This window comes from Curcuma longa, chromosome 12 (genome assembly GCF_044706935.1).
Source record: "Curcuma longa cultivar G26 ecotype Majalengka, Jawa Barat chromosome 12, ITB_CL_G26_1.1, whole genome shotgun sequence".
Taxonomy (NCBI): Eukaryota; Viridiplantae; Streptophyta; class Magnoliopsida; order Zingiberales; family Zingiberaceae; genus Curcuma; species Curcuma longa.
Window position 1 is genome coordinate 1,550,464 of NC_133872.1, and position 9,438 is coordinate 1,559,901.

The 9,438-nt window shown below is 37.3% G+C and overlaps 1 protein-coding gene across 2 annotated transcripts; it reads right to left on the bottom strand.

Annotated features, from left to right (window-relative positions):
- Nucleotides 1-3,404: 3,404 nt before the first annotated feature.
- On the bottom strand, nucleotides 3,405-4,326 carry LOC141843704 (uncharacterized). Of its 2 annotated transcripts, none has more exons than XM_074731755.1 (2): nucleotides 4,158-4,326; nucleotides 3,405-4,074 (listed from the first exon to the last, which is right to left on the bottom strand). In XM_074731755.1, the coding sequence occupies exons 1-2, from the start codon at nucleotides 4,323-4,325 to the stop codon at nucleotides 3,490-3,492; spliced, it is 753 nt and encodes a 250-aa protein (XP_074587856.1). In that variant the 5' UTR covers nucleotide 4,326; the 3' UTR covers nucleotides 3,405-3,489. The 2 variants fall into 2 exon arrangements, with proteins under 2 accessions (XP_074587856.1, XP_074587855.1); XM_074731754.1 differs by having other exon boundaries at nucleotides 3,405-4,077.
- Nucleotides 4,327-9,438: the final 5,112 nt, after the last annotated feature.

The following is a 9,438-nucleotide window of genomic DNA, read 5'->3' on the forward strand; positions in this document are numbered from 1 at the left end:
CATTAGTGGAATCATTTCTCTTAGATTCGTGTTGATTCATTTCGCCAGATCAGTTAGGATCTTATCTTCGTTTGATTTTTGACTTTATTTCAGAGCAAATCACGACAGCTATAACAGCCGCATCAACCGATAAAGAAGCGAGACGGATCCGCCCAGAAATGACCCCCGATATTATCAATGGCCAAGTTCCAACACGCTCGGGTAAAGTAACAAAAGAAGCATTCGAAAATAAGCAATAAGGTTTAGGCAGTAGTAGTAGGTCGGAAATAAATCGCTACTACAGAGTCCAAAGGACAGAGAGAAAACAAAATTCACATGGTTTGCTGGTGCTCATCTGGTACGATTGGAGCTTTTAGTTAAGTTGGAACAGTGATGCATAATTATAAGAACGAGTTCTGTCATAGATTTGTTGGTGATCCAAGGACATTCTTTCGAATTCAATTTTGATTAAACAATAATATCATGCGGTAATGGCGGCCTGATCAGGTTTGATTCCGCCGCCATCCCAAATCCAGCTGCGTTCGTCTCTCTCCTCTCCATGAATGCCCTACAGCTCAACTCTGCGCGACATGGAGCAGTGAGCAGGCAAGAGTCCCGCGCCCTGTCGCACCCTCTATGATTGTAGGCCATCCTTGGCTCTGGCCAAGAGCCCCCCGGATAAGCCGGAGCCCTTGCCCCCGACGGTAGCAGCGAGAGACATCTCTGGTTAAACCTAGCATCTCCCTCTCTCTCCAGGCCCACTAGCTAGCTCTACCCTTGGGGTGTTTGCAGAAATGCCGACCTCATCACCGCTTTAGAAGTGGCCACCTACCCACTGCATCCCTAATGGCTGTCGCCTAGAGCAAATCAAGAACATGATCTAGTTGCGTGTGGGGGAATTCGATGGGTGAAATGATCACTGGGGTGAGTAGCAGCTAGCTAGCGGTGGCCAGCGACATATGGCCATGGTGGTGTTTTGCAGGAATCAAAACGTGATCATCACAGCGCAGGCCTGCCCATGTAGGGTTGTGTTGGGACCCCTCGCCCTGCACCAAGCATGAGCCTTTTTCGCTTGTCTGCTTTCTTGGATTTGTGCTTTGTGTCCCCTCTCCTTGCTCGGCGGGTGGTGATAGGACCACCGCTCTCTATAGGATAAACTTGTATATTCATTCTTTATGGAATTTGAATCCTAATATACACTCTTATTCCTCCAATATTGGATCCACTCAGGTCATTTTACTTTATTGCTCTTTGTCTGCCGGCTTTCTGATCAGTTGATAAACATGAATGATATCCTGCAACAGACAGACATTCTGAAACCCATAGAGATAGAGATGCTATTGGATTGGACTGAAGTGGGAACTAGGATTCTTGTCAAAGTAGGGCTGTGGGTAGAGCAAACTATGAGATTTATAGAGCTCCTCCACCATTTCCAAATCCATTGGTTGTCTCAAGTGTGAGAAAGTCAGGGATTGATAGGGTTCTTCCTAGCTCATCATTTCTCTCATAGTTTCTAGCCGTTCCTAGTGCGGTGCTATCTTTGAAGTTGGATTGCTTGGGATAAGCTTGAGATTATGATGCTCGTAGTGTTTCAATTATTGTAATTAGATTTAATCTACTTTAGCTTTCACTTAGTCTAGCTAATTAGAACCTAAAAAGAAGACTTGAGTGCATATGCAAGGGTAGTGAAATTAATTAGAGGAATGCCACACTTATGTTATTAAGAAAAAAAATCAAATTAAAAAAGCATTTTTTTATTAAAATAGTCAAAAGACATCTTCTTTTGTTTATTCTCAAAACAATACCTCATTCCAACTTAACTTATTTTTAGTTTTGAAAATACTCTTATTTTCGATAATGTTATATCTTATAGCTATTACATAATTGTTTCAATTATGATTTTATAATTATTATATAATTATAGTAGCTATAATTCTATAGTTGTTATAACTATACAATTACAACAAATACCGTCATGTAGTTGATACAACATAATATTAATCAGGGTTGATAAAAAAATCTATATTGCAACGGTTATGATTTATAGTCGTTACAAATATGATATTAATTAGTGTTAACTATAGATGACTACTATAAATATGTAACAACTATAATATCTTAACTATTATAATATAATATTGATTAGTATTGATAAAAAAATAAATTATTTATGTTAAATCGTAACAACTATAATATAATATTAATTAAAAATGAAATATTTATATCACAATAGTTATGAATTACAATTGTTATAATAAAGTGTTATTAATATTGATTAAATATTAAAATATTTTTATGTCCTGGAAAAAAGTCCATAATTTTTAAAGATGTGTTAACATGAGAGAAAAATAAAAAATATTTTTAAAAATAAAGATGTGTTAAAGGAATTAAGGAGGAAAATGAAAAGGTGGACACTTGTTGACTTTTGAAGTTATCATCTAAATTTTTATCCACTGAGTAAAGAAAAGTATATAGTTTTTAAAAAGTTATAAATAAAAAATATTTAATAGCTAGTCATATAATAATCTCGATCAATTAAACTAATACATGATCATTTTTCTTACTCAAAATTTATATCTGAATATATAGCTAGATAGAGTTTAAAAGTTATTGAAATTCATATATACTTCCAAAGTTATTAAATGATTTAAAAATGATCATATAATAATTTAGGTCAAAATTATTATATGATCATTTTCTATTAAAAATTTACATCTAAATGTATACATGCATTTTAGTAAAATATTAGAGTTCAATCATGCTTTCAAAACAACATAATAATTAAAGTGATTAATTGATTTTTAAAAAAATCCTATAAATTTTTTACTTATGACATGTGATCAAAATTGCTAGATTTATGATTAAAATTACAGAAATAGATTTATGTAGTAATTTTGGTTAGGTAGCAATAATTTTGGTTATGCTCCATGATTTTTTTTAGTCATTTAATTATCTTCAAAGTATAATTGGACTCAAATGACATCTTAGAGTATATTTATATATACAATTTTAAATAAAAATAGTACACATTTTAAAGTTTTTTAGTCATTTTGAAAGTATAAATGAATTACAATGGCCTTTTTAGAACGCATCTAGATGCGGAGGTAAGTAAGAGTTTCCGTAGTGGATTTTTAACTCGATCAACATAAGAGTCATATGGCACTATTTAGGATTTAGTTAATATAGACTCCACGTAGCATGTTAACTATCAAACCGTTTCGATCAGTCGAGTCATTGACTACCCAACTCCCAGAGTCATGTCTTTAGGTACCCTTTTACGGTAAATTAAAGGGGAGCATTTTTAATAATTATGGAAATAGGGTCGGCATAAATGATGCTTCAAAGGAATATATGATTTGGGGTTTCCAGCACTTACTAGTCTTTTTTGGATGCAAATGTTTGCTTATCCTCTGTTTTTTGGATGCAAAAGTTTGCTTATCCTCTGTTTTGGATGCTTCATAATTAATGCTTGCTTATACAATCATGCAATTGTAACCGATCGAATGTAATTTATGAACAAACTGGATTGCAGACAGGATCGCCATGAATGTTACTTGCAGGTCTCGAATTGTTCCTCATCGTTCTCTTATCCGAGCCAATATGAAAGAACCTGAACTGGTGCAGGGGCGTAGAGCTCTTGTCAAGAAAATGCAGTATCGTCACCATTAAGACGGCGCCGGCAAACATGGGAATCGGTCCGAAGATCCAGAGTAGCAGCGTGGTGGCGAAGTACATCGCCCGGAGGCCCATGGACCAGAAGTCGCTGCCCCTGATGACCGCGGTCTGGACGTAGCTGACCGGGACATCGGAGTCCAGAGTGCTCATCATGAAGCTGGCGTGCACGAAGTAGCGTGCGGACTGGATGAAGCAAGTGAAGGCGGCGAGGAAGCAGGTGAGGAGGGCGACATACTTGACGGAGGAGGTGGTTTGGCTGGTGTCGCCGAAGATCACTTCGGTCATCATCACTTTGGAGGTGCTCCCTATCCAGGTGCCGATGAGGGAGCTGAGTGCGATGGAGAGGGAGGCGAGGTTGCTGGATGCCGATATGTTGCTCGATATCACCTGGAGTGCTATGCTGGCTTCCTCTGGAGTTGCCTGCTAAAGACGAACCCGACGAATCCTGATCAAATATTAGTTTTTAGATTGGTCTAAAACGATCGAGGAAGCCATGCACTGACCTGCAACATCCTCTGGACCCAAGCTCGCTTGTTATGGTTCTCAAAGCCAATGACGGTGGAATGGGGAAATCTGATGATACGATAGAGAAGGAAGAGGTGATAGCCGAACAGAATGGCCAAGGCCGCCGGTACAAGCACCAGATCGATGGAACCTCTATCCATCAGCATCTCTTTGTTTTTCACGTTAAAGTTTTGTGCTTCTGCACTATATATCGAACGCTTGATTGTGTTATTGATCGAGCTAGGAAATTTAGAGGGCGGCCGGTCTTCCAGGAGAAGGGCAGGAAAAGGTGCGAAGCAAAGCAAGTCGATTGCTTTAAACTTTGGCTGACTCTTGAATGCATGTGTTCGCTTACACTCAATGTTCCTTTGCTTAATTTGTTCCCTGTGTAATTAATTATAGCAGTTGTAAGAGGCAACAAAGGGACCCGCTGCGAGTGTTTGTAAGATCATAATCTAGTCTTTGCTGATGTTATCTACTAGACTACTAGCATTCCAATCTTTGGCACCAATGTCTTGGGCACTCATCGTCTCGTCCACTCCAAGCACTCACCGACACCAACCTTGCAATTTATTTTGATTCTAAGTATGCTTGTAAAATTTGTTCTATTGCCAAATAAAAACGTTTAAGTTTTCCATCTTGTTCAATTTGTTCTCAATCACCTTTTGAATTAATTCATTGTGGCGTTTGGCGACCACATCGAATAAAATCTCATTATGGGACTCGTTTCTATTAAACAATTGTTGATGATTATACTCGATATATTTGGATACACCTCATGAATTTTGAATTTGAAACTCAAGGAATCCTTTAGATCCTTTATTTCTGGGTGGAAATACAATTCCGTTCTAGAATTAAAAATTTTCAAATTGACAATAGCATCAAAATGCTTTCCCTGAGAGATTATTTCCACAGTAAATGCATCAATTATCACACCTCAACCCCACAACAAAATGAAGTTGTTGATCGAAAACATCGCCATCTTTTTAAACGTAAGAAGGGCTCTCCGATTTTAAGCAAGTCTACCATTAAAGTTTTGGGGCAAAAGCATTTAAACAGCTTGCTATTTGATAAATTGTTTCCTCGCAGGTCTCATTTCTCATAAATTTCCATATCAGCTACTTTATAGCAAATCACTCATATACACATCTCTAGACTTTTGGATGCCTTTGTTATGCCACTAATCTTCAACACACATAAATTTGACCAAAGAGTGCATCGGTGCATATTTGTTGATTATCCATTGACCATTGGGCAAAAAGGATTATTAAGTTTATAATCTAGAAACAAACAAATTCTTTTCTCCTCGAGATGTTGTTTTCCATGAACATGTTTTCCCATTCCACAGTAACCCACCAAAAGAATAGCATGATGAGGCAGTTCTTCCCTTGCCTTACACCTTAGACGAACCAATCCTCACAGAAACAAACACCACACAAACTACTGATCCTTCTCTAAATCACCCGTACATTCCATCCATGAAACTATCCTTGACTCAGACACTTCCACAACACAAACACCCCCTAGCATATGCCTTTCTGATAGCATAAGGCAACCAAGTGTCAAACTCCAACATGTCATCTCTACCACGTACACCACCACATTTAAACCAAGTCAATCTTCTTTCTCCACTGGCACACATCACCCCTTGTCTGTATATTTCTTATGCACAACTTACACATAAATATCAAAATTTTGCTTATACCATTAGTAAGCATATGGAACTCGAGATTTATAAGAAGACAATGTTAGATCCGAAATGGCAAGAAGTTATGCATGAAGAATTAACTGCCCATGAACAAATAATACTTGGGCACTCATGCCACTTCCCTTTGGTCATCGCCCAATCAGATGCAAATGAGTGTATAAGATTAAACATATAAATGAAGAAGAGGAATGAAGTTGACGATATATCTGCAAAAACATTATTGTATAGATGACCTTAGATATATATGAAACAAAGATTTTTGAAATGAGAATGAAGTTGACGATATAGGACATAGACATATTAAGTAACCTACTGCTTAAGTAATCTCACGAAGCAAACTTCCTAATCACAGAAAATCTTTTCAGGCTTAGAACAGGTAGCCAGTTAGAAGATAGCATAATGATGCTGATCACCATGTTTGCTCAGGCTTTGCTTTTCGTTTTTTAGGTGGTGTATTAATCGCTTCAAAAGCAGAGGTATAATGCCATAGTTGAATGGATTATAAACTCATAGATTACAAATAGCAAAGGAAGGCTAAAATGCATACACCTATAAAGGTAAGTAATACAGTATATCATTTCTTCCAAGACTATCTTCTTCTGTAGAGATATATCAAGTTCAGACCAAATCTTATGCAATCTCTCTAGTTTACTTCAATAGAGAAATGATGAATTTATCTCCTAACGAAGCATTATTTGTATCTTCCCAATAATAACGACCCATTTTTGGTCAACTGTTCGCAGAAGAATATTCTGGTACTACATGACCAAGGGAATCGGACTACTGAAACTAAGGATTAAATCGCAAAAACAATAAGCTGCAATTAGGTCACATGCTTTGTTCATAAGAGAATACTACAATAAGATTATGCTCCACATAATAACTATGCTGCAAATGAAATACAAATTCATAGATAGAAATTGGCAAGTCAAAGCGATGTTTACCTATAACAGTAATTCTTGCACATCATCATGACCTTCATCAGTGATTATGTTTTAACCAAAATTTTAAGAGAAATTTAAACTGATGAAGTAATTCACAATAAAGAACACATCCAGCTACGCCTCACATGATTTTCCATAAGAACATAAATTCTTTCCCTAAAGTAACTAAGAAGGAAAGGTTCCCATGTTTTTGCCCCCATTCCAAACATAACCAAACCTTTCATATTTTTCACAGGAAGTACAAATTATGAAAGGATATCTAAATTCATAATAGATATGTGAAATGCATGCATTGAGATATGAAAGGAACATAATTCACAGGAAGTACAAGTTATTAGCCTAGGTCAAAAACCCTAACTAAAATTAACCCTAGATCAAAAACCTTAAAAAAAATACAACTGAATTAACCCTAACTGAAAAACTCTAACTGAAATAACCTATAAAACAAAATAAAGCTGAATTAACCCTACATAACTGAAAAACCCTAACTAAATTAACAAAGCTGAAAATTTTACCTTGACAAATGCAAAGAGGAGAAGCCGGAGGAGAATAGGGAGCAGCCGGAGGAGAAGTTTGAGGAGTTCGCCGGAGGAGAAATTTCAGCAGTTTGCTGGAGGAGGGAGCAGCCGGAGGAGAAGCTTCAGCAGCTCGCCGGAAGAGAGGGACCAGCCGCAGGAGATTAAGCAGTACGCCGGAGGAGAAGGTTGAGTGAGGAGGTCGTCGGAGGAGAGGGAGCAGTCGGACGAGATGAAGCAGTAGAGAGGGAGCAATCGGAAATTAAGCCGGAGCAGAGAGGAATACCTGCCGGAGAAGAGAGGGACCAGGCGGAGTAGAGAGGAAGCAGCCGGAGCAGAGAGGGAGCAGCCGGACAGAGAGGGAGCGGAGAAAACCCTAGTTCGCGAGAACGACGCGCGGGGAAGGAAAAAAAAAGTCGGGGGAAAGGGCTAAATCGCGATTTTTAACGACAGAAATTTATTTCCGTCGCTAAATTAGCGACGGAAATTTATATTCCGTCGCTAATGTAGCGACGGAAATTTATTTCCGTCGCTAATTTAGCAACGGAAATAAATTTCCGTCGCTACATTAGCGACGGAATATAAATTTCCGTCGTTAATCTACTTATTTAGCGACGGAATAAATGTCCGTCGCTAATTTAGAGACGGAAATATAATTCCGTCGCTACTCTAGCGACGGAAATTTATTTCCGTCGCTATTCTCTGTATTTTTTGTAGTGTCATGTGTCATCGACTTCCCAACTTGTAGACTTGTTCACTAAACCATTAAGTTTGTCAAATTTTCATTCCTTGGCAAGTTTGGCGTTCTTGATATACAGACTCTAACTTGAGAGAGTATTATAATAAAGAATTGAAAGATCTCATAATTAAGAAAATGAATATGTTGATTGATATCATATTATAGGAAAGAGTTGAAAGATCTCATACATAAGGAAAAGGACATGCTGATGTGTAGAAAGAATTTCCTATTCAATTTGTATGATTGGTTATATATTTAATTTACAAATAAAGCTACTTGTCACAATAGATTTCCGTCACAAATTTTGTGACAGGAATCTGGACCGTTCGATTTTAAAGTTAAGATTAAATCCAGGTCGTAGATTGAATGGATGATTGCGATAACCTGGATTTAATCTTCTATTTTAAAATTGAACGGTCCAGATTTCCGTCACAAATTTGTGACGGGAAATTTGTGACGGGAATCTGTTGTGACAAGGATTACCTCTCTTAATTTACTAGATTAGGTTGAATCAATCTCATATATTTTTGGTATTCAATAATCATATACATGAATTTTCTGCTCACTACTTATTAGCTCGAGGTTGCTCACGCGGCCATGACCCGATATAGCCCCGCGAGGTCGTTGGCGCAACTGTGACCTTGAGGCCACCTTGCGAGGTCATTCGTGTGGCCGCGACCTTGAGGCAACCGTGCGAGGTCGCTCGTGCAGCCACAATTCTCTTTTATTTTATTTTTCTTTTTCTTCCCCTTATCTTGCCTATAGATATTTTTTTCTTCTCTTCTTCCTTCTTTCCTTATCTTTAGGGATTTTTTCCCTTATGAATTTTCCCCCCCTTATCTTTTTCATCATTTGGAGTAAATCTTTCTCTTTCTCTTTCCTTAGGGATTTGTTTTCCTAATGAAATTTTCTCCTCTTCTTTCCCTATCATTCAGAGTAATGAGGCATAGAATAATAAAGGAGTTTTAAAAATTCAATTCGTGCTCAGGTGTTTTGGATAAGTTAATAGGTGAAGTTTAATTTCTGGTGTCTCATTGCAAACTGAAGAACAATAAGGAATCAATCATAAACCTATGGATTTATTCCAAACTGAGAACAATCACAATAAATATTTAGCACGCAAGTGTTCTTCCATCTGCAACTCATTTTCTGTTTCTTTTTTGTTTTCCTTAGAAAGGAAATATTTACTCTTATTGATGCCATTATTCTCCAAATCGATACCTGCCAATTCACTATTTTTTATTTGGACAAATCCAACTTTAACTTCCATATTTGAAAAGGATAAATAAGAAAGAAATTTAGTCAAGATAAAAAAAAAAGGAAAATGGGCCCTCACCTTCTGCTTATGGAGGATAAAAATTAAAAGGATACTTT